Source organism: Agelaius tricolor, unplaced genomic scaffold (assembly GCF_023055355.1).
Source record: "Agelaius tricolor isolate 1412-34295 unplaced genomic scaffold, bAgeTri1.0.p SCAF_16, whole genome shotgun sequence".
Lineage (NCBI taxonomy): Eukaryota > Metazoa > Chordata > Aves > Passeriformes > Icteridae > Agelaius > Agelaius tricolor.
Genome location: NW_027269276.1, coordinates 11795231 through 11812569, shown reverse-complemented (window position 1 = coordinate 11812569; position 17339 = coordinate 11795231). Strand labels below are relative to the sequence as shown.

The 17339-nt window shown below is 43.3% G+C and overlaps 1 protein-coding gene across 1 annotated transcript; it reads left to right on the top strand.

Annotated features, from left to right (window-relative positions):
* The first annotated feature begins 6409 nt into the window (after nucleotides 1–6409).
* LYSMD2 (LysM domain containing 2) lies at nucleotides 6410–16532 on the top strand. Its single transcript, XM_071441538.1, has 3 exons — nucleotides 6410–6761; nucleotides 10098–10435; nucleotides 15778–16532. The coding sequence occupies exons 1-3, from the start codon at nucleotides 6564–6566 to the stop codon at nucleotides 15827–15829; spliced, it is 588 nt and encodes a 195-aa protein (XP_071297639.1). The 5' UTR covers nucleotides 6410–6563; the 3' UTR covers nucleotides 15830–16532.
* The last annotated feature ends 807 nt before the right edge of the window (nucleotides 16533–17339 follow it).

Sequence of the window (17339 nt, the reverse complement as noted above, 5' to 3'; positions counted from 1 at the left end):
ATGGGCAATTTGACATTCATTTCACTCCAGAAACTGAAATCAAATATCCCATCATGGATCCAATGATAATGGAATGGCTCAGAAGGTTCACTGTTATTCGCATACACTTAACTCCATGTTTTCAGCACTATTTTTGCCCTCCTCCCTTTCCAAAATGAGCATGATGTGCTGCCATCATCCTGCAGCAGGGTTTACACTGACAGCAACAGATTAGTAACATAAGGCAATTCCCCCAGCAAATCTCTGGGGCAGCTCAGGAGATAAAAGGTGCATTGCCAATGTCTCCTGTCACTAATGTGCTACCCAGTGCAAAAGGAAATGTGCCACTGAGGCATTGTGAAGTTAGTCAACATTGAGCCATCTGCTACACAATCTCAGGCTGCACATTGTCAGCGAGGCATGAATGGAAAGAAGGCTCTAGCCTGACATTTTAGCTTTAAATTGAGTACATTTAATCCAGTAGTCATTGAAGGACAGCAGATACTGTCCCATGGCACCTTCCTAACAATTGCTTCTTATTGCAGAACAGTGATTTATGTAGTTTATGATGTTAAAGGATATATATGATGATGATGCTCCAAATGTTTTCCCCTTCTGTACTGTTGGCTTCACTGCCTGATAACTTATTAACCAGAAAAAGCTGTAAACAATTTGATTTCAGGGATTTTATGACTTCAAGGGAAAAGTTGATAAACCATAAAAAGGGTAAAAACAAAATATGAGCAAAAAGAAAGCCTGAAGGCCAGAGTGTGTCCCTGAAGAGCCAGTGGAGAGCTTGTCCCACACTCCCAAAAGCACTGCCAGCAGAAGCTCCCTGCCTGCCAAGTCCCTCATGCTGTACTGAGTACAGCCTGCTGGCCCCATGTCCCAAGGACACGGCTGGTGTCCTCTTAGACTGAGATGTGCAGAACATGGGGACTCCATCCTACATACTCAGCTCTATTTTCACCTATTTTCAGTGAAAACAACTACAAAATTTCCAAGAACTGCCTGTCCTGTCAACATGCACAGGTAAAAAGCAAATATCAGTCAAAAGATGGAGTTAAGAAAGAAAGGCTGAGTGGTATCATCATTTTCCAGGAGGTCACACCAAAAACCACATGGCTGGAGTGTGGCAGCAGCCCTCTGGCCACAGAGAGAAACAACTTTCCCAGGCATTGTCCCGGGGAAAAGTCTGTGAGAAGACCAGAGAAAAGAATGAGAAACAATTCTCATCTTCACTTGCTGCACCTGTTGTTGTGAACAGGTGGAATGTGTTATGGAGATTTGTTTACCAAAGGGTGGTTTCTTAATTGGCCACTGGTGATGGTGTTTAGATTGAAGGCCCAATTAGGTCCAGGTGTATCATAACTGTCTATAAAAAGTAATGGGTTTCTTAGTAATATAATAGAATAAAGATTATTGATCAGCCTTCTGAGAATCATGGAGTCAATGCTAATTATTACCAGTTTGGAGGTGCCCTGCAATGACACTGAAGGAAACAGAACATACCTGTGATAGCAGAAGCCAGCCCTTGCCATGGGACCCAAACTGGTTTCATCCTTTCCAGTGCAAGATTGCTCCTACCAGAATGGGGCATGCAATACTCACATTGCTAAGCAGCAGGTGATGGACTAGCAAAGCTGGAGGCAATGAAGAATAATTCATCCTGCACCACAGTCCAGCTTAGAAAAATATTCAGGCTCTGCAAATGGCAAGGAAGGGAAATTAATAAAACTTCACTAGAACTTTATACAAAGCCAAAAAAGCTCAAAGAATGCAAACCCATAGCATATTGCAACATTGTCTTGTAACCTTAATACAGAAACCCACAGTAACCCCTGCTAAGAGCATTAAATATTAATAATGGCTCCCAGCTGCTACTGCTACATAATGGGCTTATTTTGATGAGGAAGATGTGCACATCTTAAGTAATGTGCACCAGATCAGATGATCCTACTTTCCTTTTGAAATTCATGCAAGACCCTCTCTCCTTGCTGCAATTAATTAAAGAACCCAGGGCTATTATTCTTAAAGGCAGGACTTGTCTCTAATCTTTGTCCTATGTTACATATTTTTTTTTTTTTGTCAGAGGTTTCAACATGAGCAGAGGTGGATGGTTTAGCTTGATACACAACTCATTACCAGAGGGCAGCTTTCTTTTCCTCTGTACTGTCCTAATTAGTGTGACTCTGCCCACACAAATAGCCCACAAGGACAGGGTTTTCCATTGTTCTCTGTCCTACATCGGTGCAACTATTATAAAATGGTAATGTTCCTGGCTTGCATCATCATAAGCATCAAAGCTAGGAATGCTCAGTTTCCATTTATCCTTTACTAAGCAAGCTTGGGCTTCTTTACTGGCAAAGTAGGTGATGAATAGCTGACCACTAACAGAGTGATTAATTAGCCAGAAGGCATTCTCCCCTCTTCTCTACTTACTTTGCCATTAAATTATATGGCCACCATAACTAGACTGAGCTGATACTGATCTCTGTTTTAGAAGATGCTGACTATAGTCTGCTGATTCATATATCTTTAAAAAAATCATGATCACTGTGCACTTACAGATCCAGATATGAATGGTTCTCAATGATAAAATGGCAGCTAGATATCCAATACTTGTTGTCATCTTATCACAGGAGTTCCATCTTGCTGTCTCCTTATCACAAAAGCTCTACACCTTCTTGGTGTTTCTCATGGGCAGCTCCTCAGAGCACTGACTCTTTCTTCTTCCCAAAGCCACCAACTGACTCCAGCTCCCCTCTCACCCAGCCACCCCACTCTTTTATAGCATCTTCTTCTCATTGCTTACAGCTGTGGCCTGTTAGAGTCAGGCCTGCTCCTAATCTTTGATAATTGGCCCAGCTGCAACTGCTTAGGGGTGAGATTACTTTCCACACTATCTTTATTTTCTTATATTCTATCCCTCTACAAATGCTCACTGGAAGTAACACAGACTTAAATATAGTTTGTTATTTAGAAGATTCACCATGAAACATTACTAAAAAGAAAACCCTCATCCTCAGAAATTAAGAATGACAGAAGAGGCAGTAAGTTCCTAGACATAATGATTCACTAGAGCTACCATTAACTTCTACTGCATAAGTAAATACTGAAATATATATTTTCTGGCTTTAACCAATTTCTGTAAAAAGATTTCATGTAAGAATGCAAAACTAATATTATCTAGGTCTGAACATGTCCCCAGGGTAAAAAAAATGCAGAAAGGGACTTAATCTTTTTCAGACTCAGCTCTAAGTAAGCCTTAGGTCAGAAGACACTCCGCTCATCTTGGCTGAAGTTTATGAAATGAAACCTTTCACTTCTAAAAGTGTGTTTGTAGTGTTTGTAGCTGCTGTAGTCGCAGCAATAATCCCCCAAAGGTGAAATGAGTAGCAGATGTAGCAATGTCTGCAGCCACCCTTGGGACAATGACTCTGAGGAGTGAGCTCCTCTGTCCCATGTTAGACTGATGAGGGTCAAGTCCAATCCTCAGATTTGTGACTTCAGTGAGCAGGAAATGGGTTTGGACAAGTAGAGCTCCTTGAAACTGGGAGCTGATGAGGGGAAAGGGATCACAGATGCAGTAACAAGGAAACAGCAAAGACAGAAGAGAACAAGGGGAAAGGAAGTGGAGTCAGTAATGCCATGAGGCTCCCTGAACAGAGAAGGTCACAATCAGTAAACTCAAACTCAGGAGGGGGAACTGGGGAGCTGAGAATCCCAAGGCGACAGCAGGGACTCTTTCTAATGTGACAGGACACGATGGTTTATCAGGATGGTTTCGTATCCTGACACTGAATAGTCACATCTTGAGGGGCAGGTAACCCTTCCCTCTTTCTGCCTGCTAGAGGATCTCCACTCTTCTGGGGTCAGACACAATTTTTAAAATGAAGTGTCACTAGCAAGACACTTCTAGTTTCTTCTGTAACTTTGAATGCAGATTAGAAGATACAGGTAACAATGCCTAAATGAAGATCTTGCTCAAATTTCTAACTCAATTTTTTGGTTTAGAGGGTATTCACTTCATGAAGAAAAAGAAGCAGTCAGCTAATCAGATCAAGTATCTTGGCAACACCCCAGATGCAAATGTTCCTCTGGCTATAATATGGATTTTGAGATAAGAAACAAACATTTCCACAGATTGCTGACACAAAGAAAGGACAACCCAGCAAGTCCAGAAAAAAAACCCCTCATCTACCCTTGAAAAGGTTTATTGCTAAAATAAAGCATTCAGTATTACAATACCTGTGGTATCTTTATACCACTGCAAGGGATGCTTCTGCTGTTGTCAGAATCGTGACAGCTGATTTAAAGTGTATTGCACACACTTTCATACAAATAGAGTTTAAGATAACATTAGAGGGAATAATACTGTCTAATATTAGTGTACCTGTCAAGCACATTTCCAAACTAATTTATATTGCATGTTCATCTGATTGTATCACTAATGTTAAACAGCATTTCCATTTTCTCAAATTGCAGTTCCCCTTTACTAAAAGCCATTTTAGCTGAAGTAACTGGTCTGAGTAATTCCAGCTCTAGGCAGGCATCCAGATGTTTGTAACTTCCATTAATCAGCCTGAAGAGGCTGAAGCAGATCTATGGCTCCCCACTGCACACAGAGTAGACATTTTTAATAAATGCTGACCTGCAGTTCAGCTCTTTGCTAGGTGGGTCATGGCTGAAGTGCTGATGCAGTTCTGCAGATCAAGTTGTTTCACAAGGACTTGAAAGCACTGAGATGTCACAATCTGGTGCTTACTTTCTATAGCTGGTATAAACTCAATTTGGCATGCCTAGGGGACTCTTCAACTTCCCAAATATATTGTAGACTGCAGAAAAATTAAACTGAGCCTTTTCTTGCCATCAGTTTATAGTCTCTTGTACTGCTCTGGTCTGCCTGTGCATTGCCTACAGTCCCTCTGCTCAGGATGGTCACACTGGCTTTTCATGTGATGGTGAGGTGCTGATGTGTCAACTTGTGTGTCTTGCAGGGCAACTTTTGTATTTTCCTAACTTATATCTGGAAACTCGTGGCCAAATTAACAATGTTTCTGAGATCTGTCTTGATTTTAGCACTGTATTCCTTAAAGAGACTCCATGACCACCACTGAACAAAATCTGAAAACTACAACCAGGTATTATGTCAGTTGATGCTTTTTTTTTTTTTTCTTGCAAATACTAGTATGAATACATACTGGACTGAGGAATGCTGAGGAATGCATGATTTTGTGCTTAGGTTTAAGATAGAGATCTATCTTTTTAGGACTTCACAGAAAAAAAAAAAAAATTACACCACGCTGGTGTTACACACAGAGACACTTCCCAAAATCCCAGCCTGGTTGAGGCTGGAAGTGACCTTTGAGGGACATCTTGTCCAACAGCCCTGCTCCAGCACAGGCACCTAGGGCAGGCTGTTCTGGACACTTCTGGGTATTTTGGTACGTACTATGTCTGTACAGGATACACACATGTGCATCATTTATTTGTGGCATACAGGTTTTATTGGAAAGCTCCAGTTCAGCAACAATGGATCAGCTTTCCCAGCCCACTGCCAGGTGTCTTGGTGAGAAGTACTCACTTAAGAACATATTACAATTAATTTTAATGTAACATGGTACTCCAATACCTGAAGGGAACTTACTGAAGTAAGATGGAGCAAGACTATCTGTTAAGGGTCTGAAGTGAACAGACAATGGGGAATGGGTTCAAACTGTAAGAAGGTAGGTTTAGATTAGATATTAGCAAAACATTTTTTACTGTGATGCTAGTGAGGCACTGGAACAGATTCCCAGGTAAGCTGCGGATGCTCCATCCCTGGAGGTATTCAAGGCCAGGTTGGATGGGGCTTTGATCAACGTGCTCCAGTGGAAAGTGAGAGGTTGGAACTGGATGATCGTCAAGGTCCCTTCCAACCCACACCAAATTAGGGATTCTATGATTCTAAGACACAAGTTATTTTCCTCGAATGAATTTTCCCACGTCTTACTGTTTCAATAAGCCTGGCATAATTAGACTTTCGTATTTGTGCACTTATTGCCGAGGTCACTCCTTTTTACACTCTCTGACGGACCGCACTACTGAGCCTCCCGCCGGCAAACGCGCTGGGGTCTGCCCGGCCAGGGGCCCTCAGTGCCGGCTCTCTGGCAGCGTTACAGGGCAAGCGTGCGTTCCGCGACGAGCGCTCAGGGCTGCCCACGGCCCTGCCCCGGCTCGGCTCTGCCCGGCCCGGCGGTGCCCAGGCCCAGCGGAGCTGCTGCGGCGCGGCCCGGCCCTGCTCGGCTCTGCCCGGCCCGGCTGTGCCCCGGCCCTGCTCGGCTCTGCCCGGCCGTGCCCCGGCCCTACTCCGCTGCACCCAGTTCCAGCTCTGCCCGGCCCGGCCCAGCCCGGCCCGGGCGGTGCGGGGCGGGCGCTCCCCGCGCATGCGGCCTCTCCGCACCGGGCGGGGCTGCCGGGCCGAGCCGGGGCTTCCGCCGGGGCCGGGCCCGTGTCCGGCGCGCCGGGGGCGGCGCGGGGCCGGTGCCGGGGCGATGCCCGGGGCGGCGACGCGGGGCCGCGGGCGCTGAGCGGGCGGCAGCATGGCCGAGGCCCTGCGGCAGGAGCAGGCGGGCGGGCCCGAGTCGGAGGCCGAGCTGTCGCAGCGGCTCGCCCGCACCAAGGCCCGCTCGTACGGCAGCACGGCGAGCGTGGCCGCGCCGCTGGCCGAGCGCTACGTGGAGCACCGGCTGAGCGCCGGGGACACGCTGCAGGGCATCGCCCTCAAGTACGGCGTCACGGTAAGGGAGCACCGCCGGCGGGGCCGGGAGCGGCGCTTAGAGCCGGAGAGTGGCCTGGGTTGGAAGAGACCTTAAAGCTCATCCCGTTCCAAACCCCTGCCGCGGGCAGGGACACCTTCCCTAGACCGGGTTGCTCAGAGCCCCATCCCGCCTGGCCCTGAACACCTCCGGGGATGGGGCAGCCACAGCTCCCGTGGGCAAGCATCTCCTCCATAGCCTGGCGGCTGTAGCCCCCACAGCGGGAGCACTTGGGCCACAGCCGCGAGGTGACAGCAAAAAGGTGTCCCACAGGGCATTTCCTATACTCACAGTGGGTAGGAGACAGCGTGGGTACGGTGTTAGTTTAGTTTGAGTATTTAAAATGCTGACATCAGGAGTGTGGCCTGCCCGGAGGGGTCAGCAGGCAGCGCTGGTGCCCGGGGCTGGCCGGTCTGGAACTGACAGCGCTGGGGTGGGCAGGGGGCCTGGGGAAAGGACTCGCACCTGCTGCCACCCGATAAACCTGGATCACACCGCTGTGCACCACTACACTCACTGCAGGCTAAAAAATATAATCAGTGTCATTAAACTTAAACTGGAAAAAAGGATATTTTGAGCTTGACACACAGATGGTGACAAGAGAAGGAATTTCTTCCAGTAGCTTCAGGGCTAAACATTCTTCCATTGTGATCTGCCCAACCCAGTCCAGAGATGAGGCACAGATATCACTGATTTGAAAGTGTTGCTGCTTTTCTGCTCATTTTCTAGGGAGAAAGTTCATTTCTGAGATAAATGTTGGAAGGCTTAGGCCAGCCTAGGACATGCAGAGTCCAATAAAGTCTACCAGCAGGCCCTTTACTACCATTCCAGATGAGGCAGAAATCACCCACCCTGCCTCATTCCCACTTATGGGGGGCCCATATTCCAGTGTGCAGCTTCAGTAGTCCCAACACAGAAAATTGTTCAGGGCTGGGCAGCTGAAGAGGTGGCACTGGTACAGTCTGTGCCACTTTGACATCAGCTGCAAACAGCACCTTCCAGTTGGGCTCCTTCTAGATGAGCTACAGTGTAGTGCCAAACTATTAGGTTCTGGCTGGAGTGGACTTTTCCTTCTCTTGGTCTGCAGGATCTACTAAAACCTTCTATCACTTTCAACAATACAAACTGATCACTAAAATAGTAGTTTTCTAGAAAAAAGGCATTTCTAAGCTATTTACAACTCCCTTTCAGCTAAAGTGAAGTTTTGAATCAAACCTGTACAAACACCTCCAAGTTGTTAACCGTATATTTTGTTTATAATATGAGTTTGATAAGTTTTTGCTGTGCTAATGACGTAAAATATACATGTTGGGATTTTTCCCCAACATCTTATTGGTTGTTTGATTTAATAAGTGTTCTGCTTAAGAAGCCAGAGCTGCATCATTGTAGACTGCAGTTGAGAGAGGTTCAACTGACATGAAATGCCCCTCAGAGCAATGACAAGTTCAGCAGAATCAGCCATTGTGTTTATGCTTTCATGGGTTTCAGCCCAGGGTAGGAAGGTATGCAAACACATTTGCTTTGAGCAAAATGCAGGCTGTTGTGTGTTCACACAATGACAAAGACAGATTTCCTTTAAAGAGTCCTTCTGTTTGCTTCCTCCATCATGTATTCTTGGCTGGAAGTGAGAGTTGTAATGGAAACCCCAGAATTATCTTTGGCTGCCATTGCCTCCAGTATTGCTGGTTTTAGGAGTTTCCCCTGTGGTTTTCCTCACTGGGAGCTAATTTGTAGCCAGAGTCATCCTGTCCAGTGGCTGCCTTTGCATGACTTGGCATAGACAGTTCAAGATAGATAAAAATACCAGGCCGGGGGAGAGGGATCAGTGTGCTTTGTTTGGCCTCATCCTCTGCCCTTCACCCCCTCCCCTGGATACTGTCTATTCATATTTAGAACTTGAATTGGGTGTATTTTCCTTTTGAGCAAATTAACACTTGAATTCATGTTTATGGTTCAGCCAATTTATGGCTCAGTGCAAGTGCTGCATCCCTTTTGAGGGGAGAAGGATGAGGACTATATTTCACTGTCAGTAGAAGTAGTTTTGATTAATTAGTTCAGCACCAGTTTACAGCTTCAGTTAAAATATTAGGCATGTGCTGAACTTTTTGCACTTTCATTATGATAGATTTGTAGCTAGTGGGCATTACTTCAGTTGTTCTAGCACTAAAAAAAGAAAACTCTTGTTAAATCCTGCTCTCCATACACCTCTGAATGTACAGAGTCACACTGAGTTGTAGGAGTTGTATTGCACATACAAAGTCACCTGCTCAGGGCTGAGGGATGTTCTTTTTAGAACCAAGTACTTTCCTTTTCATTATTGCTCTGTGCAGAGGTACAGACTTCCAAATGCTACTGGCTGGTATTTTAGGAAGAAATAACCAGAGGTAGAGTTACAGTGAAAAAGGAGAGAGAATAGCAGTGCAGTGCATTATTTATCAGCTATTGAAGCATCACCTTCCAACTCCCCTGCAGTAGGCTCTCAGTTTTCAGCTTCTCTATTGTATTTTTCCAGAAAAGCTCCTGCTAGTATTTTAAACTGTTTTTATACCCATCAAGACAGACAACTTATAGAGATTTTAACAATTGACATTTACACTAGAACCATTAGAAGTTTTACTAAGGCCAAACTGTTACTGAGTCAGGTAAAGCTTCCTTTATACTCTTCAGATGTTGCTCAGCCTGGGAGAGAACTTGCACCATTATACTCTTTGAGCCTTACTAAAAATGGTTTCCAAGCTTTAGGAGCTGGAAGAGAAGTGATCTTCTCTTGCTTGTGACACTGGGTATTAGCTATTCAGTTTTTAAATGGGATTATTAAATATAAGCATTTCAGCATTTAGTCATCTGCATCAACAGGTTGAACCCTTGTGGTAACTTTATTCCCCTTGTTTGGAGTCTGCATAATTTTTACCAGAGAGTTCACCTACAGGAGCTGCTGGCAGTTCTGAGCCTTGTTCTAATCTAAATCCAAATCAAAAGTACATTTGTGACAGAATTTTTGTTCTTTGGTAGGCTGTTCCTGTCAGCCTGCATAGGGACTGCAAGGCTATTTAAGGGCAGCATCTTCAGGTAGCACAAGACTTTGAAAGAAGCAGTATTGTGGAGTCAAGTGCACATAAAGCTAGGGTGTTAGCAAGGCTGAAACAGAACATGCACTCTGAAATCACTTTGAATGCAAACAAATGCTCTCCTGAAATAATTGCTGCTGCAAAGAAAGTACAGATTTATTTTAACTAAAGGTTGTATACTACTTCAGAAAGTTAATGCTTTATACTTTGCCAAAACCTAATAGCTTATATTTTTTTCTATTTTTTTCAGATGGAACAAATAAAGAGGGCAAATAAACTTTTCACTAATGACTGTATATTTCTGAGGAAAACCCTGAATATTCCGGTTATATCAGAGAAACCATTACTGTTCAATGGACTCAATTCACTGGAATCTCCTGAGAATGAAACTGTTGACAGCTCCCCTTCCTGTGATGAAGGACTGGTGGCAGCTCAGGAAGAAAGTAGCTCTTCTCCCAGTCCTCCAGAGCCTGACAATCAGCCCACTGCACCAGAAGAATTATCTGCCAAAGATTTCCTACAGAGATTGGACTTGCAGATTAAGTTATCCAAACAAGCAGCCAGAAAACTAAAAGATGACAATGTCAGGTAAATGCCACTTTTGGTGTTAAACATTGTAATCTCCCCCTGAAGGCATTGCAGTCTAAGCTGACCCCTCTTTGCAGGGTCTCAGCATCTGTGGCTTTTATTTGTCAATAGCAAGTGCCTGCTGTTCTCATGCACCAGGCACATTCAGAGCACAGCATTAGCAGCTGCCTTGCTATGGCAGTTAGAAAGGCTGCCTCACAACAGATTATTTGGAGAATGCAAATACTATTTCATAAAAGCCAAAAGGCCAGGATTCTCCAAGATGTCTTGCTGTGTAAGTAGGCAGCTATTTAAGCAAAAACATAGTTTTTGGTAGAGTGCTAAGCAAAGGCCTATGAGGAAGCTGATTATGTACAGCAAGGCATGATTCTATTTTTCTTTTGTCCCAAATTGCCTCATTGTGTAAATATTCTCCATGACAGTTTCAATTAAGCTTTCCTATCTCCTTTCCCTATGCAGTTCACCCCACTTTGGGATCCACCTATGCAGACTTCATCTTTTCTTCAGTATTTCCACAGCCAGGAGCTCCCACATATTTACTCATAGAAAAAGCAGTACTTTGTGACCTCTGTGCCACAGTAGTGGCACATATCCCCTCACATATGTAGGTATGCTATGGAGAGCACAAAGACTCAGAACAAGAGTGGATTTCAGTGGTGTTTGTTTTCCATGTCCTTGGGACAAGCTTCCTCAGCTTGTTCACAATCAATCAGTCTCTTGGGGTGGCTGGCTGCCTGTATTCCCTGCAGAAATCCCCTCAGTGGGGGATGCTGAGGTGGGCCTTCTCACAATAAAAGGTATGACTGCAGGGGACTGGTACTGCTTCTCTTACCAGAGAGCTGGAGAGAAGTTATGCCTGCAGATAGATGCTTTGCTTTTACAAATTTGTTCATCCACCATCTTGGTTCACTTCACATGTTCTGATTTGAGGGCAAGCAGAGGGTAACCTTTCAGGACCAAATTTATTGAGTACAGAATCGCATAATTTCTTTAAACTAAGAAATTATTTCAGCAATGTTAAAACTTTGTTCAGCAGACAAAAGTTTGAAGGAGAACAGTATATTGTATTTAGCTATTGGACAAGCCTCCTTTGGAGAAATATCCCCACATACAACCCTCCATTGCCAGGACACTTGTTTAGAGTCTCAGGGAAGGCTGGAAGGCTTTCACATCTTATCACACTTGTCAGTTACTTTCTTTTGCATTGGTTGCATGAAAGGGAAAAATAGCTGTTGGAACTCACAACCTTCTCTGTGCAAACTCCTCCACTTCCTTTGTTATATTTGAAGCACCATAGAGCACCTATCAAAATATGCTGCTGCTGACTTTCAGATTATAAGATGTATGTACCTACCACAGCTCAGAGTAGGTGTTGACCCAGCAGTTAAACTGCATAACAGGAAACCACAGTCCCTGCCAGAGGAAGGCAATCATTTTAACATCCCTCCAAGAAAATAACATGCTAATTTGAAGAAGAAAATTCACTTAGACATTGCTGTACCATGAGCAGAGCCAATACAGTCAAAGTGACACTGCGCAAAAAGTGGCACTGCTGCCACTAATACCCATTTCCTATGCTGCTTCAGTTACAAATTGGGAAATGTAGACCTGGTACCAAGTCACCTCCCAAGAAATAATGTATACAGGAGGATGAGTTATTTTCCCACTTCCTGTTCAGATTGAACAGATAATTCTGTTAAATGCATGTAGCAGATTTTTATTGGTCAGGATGTTACAGGAAGCATGAAGTACAGAGCTGCAGGCAGTCTGCTGAGCAGGATGTTGCCCAAAGCTTCTGAAGAGAAATAGCTCCCTGTGCATCTGATAGTCTTCATAATATTCCCTTCTACATCACCGCCCCTGGCTTTCATTTATGGCTCACAAAAGCCATCCTTACCTTGTCCTCTGCAACACAGTTGGAAAGGACAGACAGACGGACCAAAGTCAGTGTTTACTCTTCAGAGAACAGGAGTAGAGAGAGACCATTGCCAAAAACCTTGGAGATACTTTTCAGCTGTGTACCATCACTGGTATTACGTGGGTCCAGACTGGAAGGTGGCAACATTCCTTTCTGTGCTCCCGCAGCTGCCCAGGAGGTGCCTGTTTTTTCTGCCCAGCCCTTTCGTGTCCCTTGCTTGGAGCAGGAAGCCTTTGGAAATTGGACAGCCATGTTAATAAACCAGCCTCATGAATATGCAAGTTTTCTATTCTTAGAGTGAAAACCATTTATGAAATTAAGCAGTTTCCAGCTGCTCTGGCCTGTATTCAGGTTGCCTTGTCAAGGCCTGTGTAGAGCCTGATGTGCCAACACTGCCGAATGCTTCCATGCCTGCTTGAGAGTGCCAAAGGAGCACCTGGAGTTCATCCCCTACCACCCAAAGGGACATTGGAGCTCACAAAACTGCAAGCAGAAGCAGACTATCAGCTCATGAACTTAAAGAGCCATAACTTCTCACCATAGCATGAGCCTGATTTGACAGATGGTGAGAACCACATCTACTGAATTGCTGTTTACTTTAGCCTCCTTTAAGTTGCCAAGAACGCACATGCACACGTGCACTGATTTGGATTAAACCACACAGAGAAGTTTCATAGTCAGAAACTGCCCTGTGCTACAAAGGCAGCTTAGAGTGAATTATATTGTTTAATTAGAACTCTTGGAGTCACTCCCTTAAGTGCTCTTAAAGGAATAAAGCTTAGGTAGAAAATCTGGGGAGCACATAGTTGCAGATTTAGACTAGATATTAAACTATAATAGCTGTGCAAGCAGATGAGCATAAAAGGTTATAAAATGTGATCCACTCAGTTTGTGCCAGCTGCCTTTCACTATTAGAGTTTATATAAGCACATGACTAGATCTACATGTCATAGTACCTTTACTAGAGTTTCATTGAGCAGAAATCGTGAGTTAATGAGTCATTTATTAATCATGCATATTCAGCCAAGATGCAGCTCAAGGCAATAAAGCCTTTTTGTTTAGAGCAGTGTTTTTATAGTAGGCCAGAAGAAATGCAAAAGGATTAATACAGTTCTCTGTAGCATATGTTATTAATTCATGTATTTGTATATTAGGGAAGAATACTCATTATAAAGCAGCTGTGATAGTTTGAGAAAACACAGTGGTGCTTCACCTGGCCCAAAGTGCTCTTACACTGAAACTGAAAATTACTTTAGTGGTGCTTTTTGTGTCTGATAGTTGAATATGAGCAAGTTGAACACCAGGTATATAATGCAAGCTGTTTATAGAGTCCTTAAGATAGACTTATACCATATACTGTGCTTCTGGAACAGGTCACATTTTTCTGCATTCACCTTGGAGTGTCTAATTTTGAAAACCTTGTAACTGAACAGAGCCTCTCTAACCAGTGATGGTGATTCAATATAACTGGTGTCAGCACAGGAACAGGACCTTGTACTGTCATCTGCTCACTTGCCTTGACCTGAACCTAGGAAAGACTATGGTCTTGAAGCCTTCAAAACTCACAACTGAGATAATTTGCCCAATATTTTTTCACCCTCTTTGGCTATCAGCTGAGAAAAGAGCTGCCTCAACAAAGGAGGCTGTCTGTAGAGAATCCTTTCAGACATCCCAAAACTAACAACTCAGATTGCCTCCTTGTTTAATTGTGCATTCTAGGAGCATCCAAGCATTTGAGTGTACTTACAGTCAGGTGTCCTTGCTGTTACAGAAGTGGTTGTTTGTGGCCTGATGCACACCATTGCTTGCAGGAGACTTCTTTCAGTTCCTGTAACCCACTGGGCAAAGCGGCAGCAGCGAACGGGAAGAGACAGCACTACAGTGTTGTAATGCTGTGCTGTTCCTTTCCCATCCCCTGAAGGAGAACGTTGCTATGACTTAGCACTTGGCTATTTTAAGCATCTTAAAAGTGAAGTAAATTGTTTGGTCATTAAACATACACTGCCATGGTGGTGCTTGTGGGTCACAGACCAGAGCTTTCTTACTTTACTGTCATGCTGTGTATCATGGAAAGCTTCTGCAAATGATACATTATTAACATTATAGTATTCCATGGCAGTTTTGGACACAGAACTGGATACAATGAAGGATACTATTTAAATGTATACAGATATTTGCATCCTTGGTACTTGCTTGGTAGCATCACTAATGTAAATAGATGTACATTTGTAAGGAAGGCTAAAAATCTGTTCTCAGCACTACTGTAACCACACATCCCTGCAGTAACAACCAGTTTCATCCCAAACTTCTTTTTGGAGGTTTCTGGTTTTGGCAAGATTATTTCAAGGCAAAGGACATATTATGCCTTTGGCTTAAGATGATAATTTTGGTGGGAAGACAAGTTACTCTGCTGTTTGGTTAGTTTGTAGGGTTCTGTTTTGGGGTGGTTATATGAAATTTAAATTGTAGCTAAATAATCATGTTTATTTGGGAAAAGCCTTCATGGTTTTGATATTGAAATATTTACTTTTTACCTTATACCATTATTAGACTCTTTGAATAAGTGTACCTTTGTATGGAGGTACACACAGCATTAAAAGCAACCCTTTCACAGTGTAGCAGCTGTAAAGTCCTTCTGTTCTTACCAAAACACTGAACTTGGCAGCAGCTTTAAGGCTGGACTCTCAGGAACAAAACCATGAAGCCTCAGTAGTACAGAGCAATGACCTTTGGGGAACTTGGCATCCTTGATGCTGCACTGCACTAGGTTTACATAACCCCTTTTTTTTAAAGGCAGCACTGTCAGGTGAACAGCAGGCAGACTGATTTTCTTGAGCATGTTTTAAAAGCAGCAGTACTTTGCTTTATCCAGTTATTGCACTAACAATAGCAACTGGGAGCAATTGCTTTTTCCTAAGAAAATCCAAGTGATCAGTGTCAGTGGGGATTGATGTGAGGGAAGTATACATCAGGAACAGCTTGCAGCATCAGGACACAGATCCACCCACAGCTATGATTGACTGCTCCTGTTGTTTCATTTGGTCTCTCAGTCCCTCCTGCCATTCAAAATGTTGAAACAAACCTCTAACTAACCTTTCTTTTTTTAAAAGAAGAAATGAAAAGCAACACTGCAGGAGCTCCATCATGCCCTCCACCTTTTTCTTATTGATTTGATCAAGAATACTTTTTAAAATATATTGTGATGTTCAACTTACACAGCTTTCCTTGCTTTCAGCATTATGTTCTCGACAGCTCAGGAACTCCAGAGATGTGTAAATTACAGTATTATACTGCAAATATTCCTCTTAGGCAAGGCTGGCATGGCCTATTTTAACCCACTAGGAAAACTGGTCACCTGCATTTTCATTGCAGTTTTACTGTTGAGAATGGTATGCTCCTGACCTGATGATCATTTTCTTTTTAGAGATGAGGAGAATGAGGAAGGTCCCTATGCAACTTCTTCGTACCACCAGTAGAAGACAGATGTGATGGCCTGAAAACTTTCCATGAAATCAGTTCTTACAGAACTAAGCAGTCAGTAATTCAAAACCCAAGTCTTTTGGACTCATCCTCTTGATGTACTTAAAAGAAGTCATGAATGGGTAATTGCACTGAAATTATGACCTCTTCTGCCTTCCATAGGTTAATGTCCTTATGTTATATCAATAAAAGGTTTAAGCCTTCCAAAACTAGCAATGGCCTTTTTACCCCTTCTGTGCAAACTGTAGCATGGTAGCAACTATATATCCCTGAGGTCACCTTTATGCAGGATGTTGATCTTTAGTAAAGATTTTGTAAATACTTGTTAAAGTGAAATTTGTTTTAAGTATTTAAAAATATTAAATAAGTTTGCTTGTAAATGACAAATGATGGAAGTAACAGGAATTTACTTATTCTGCAAACATAGGCAAGTTTACTGTGAAAGTTTTGTCTACTTCAGGGCTGCAGAACTTGCCTGTAAACCTTGTATGTGTCTGTGTGTGGTTATGATGTATTCCTAGAAAGGGGAATTCAGCTTGTGTTGATAAATTAAAGCCTTTTTGCATATTGGATTTCTACTCATAAAAGGGATGAGTTACACAAGAGGTTTTTGTGAGATATGACATTGGAATATCAGATGTGTGTTCTTGTGTGCAGTTAAATTTTGTGTGGTTTTAATTTAATAAAATATCAAAAATACTCATGTGTGTGTTCATAATGAAGTCAGCTTGGTTCTAGCCTGTTCTTAGGGAAGAATGGTTTGTCTAGTTTCACAAAGTATTAGGTGGCAATTTCAGGGTAAATAATGTCTTTACCCTATCCATCTAATTCACCCTCCTAAGTGAGGCCTGCAAGAGCTATCTGCCCTAGTTTTGCAGTTTGTTAAGATGAATAAGAGGCACCTTACCAAGCCTTCCCTGTTCTCAGAAGAGGTGCCAGTATTCAGGTATGCAAGTGCACTCCATCTGCAGCTCAGGGACACAGAGTGCAACCTGCAATCACTCTTGCCCTGAAGTTAGGGTATTAGGAACTTGTTAAATAGCCTAGATTTTTTCCCCAAGGAGTCCATAAACTTCACAAAAGTTTTGTCACTAAAGATCTGATGGATCCCGACTGAAACTGATGCAGTTTCCTATCACTCAGATCATCAGTATCACCCTAGAATAAGAAGTTTTCAGCAGTATGTTAACAGGGAAACAAAAGAGAAAGTTTCATTAACTTCCTAAAACCAGAAGTAAAAATTCAAAGCTCAGCAGGAACTGGCTGCTTTTACTGCTCTACCTAGGGTTAGGGTTCCAAGAACCACAAAGCCCAGAGCTCCAGGCACACTGCAGCTGCCAAGGGCATTCCAAGGGGAACACAGAACTGCCACACCATGGCTGCTTCCACAGCTTCTTACTTGGAAATAGCCCCAGCCCAAGGCTGCTTTTCCTGCCCTTAAGAGCAGTTGTGCAGTGGCACACAATATAAGAAGAATAGAAAAAGCTTAAAGTTGAGAAAAAGAAG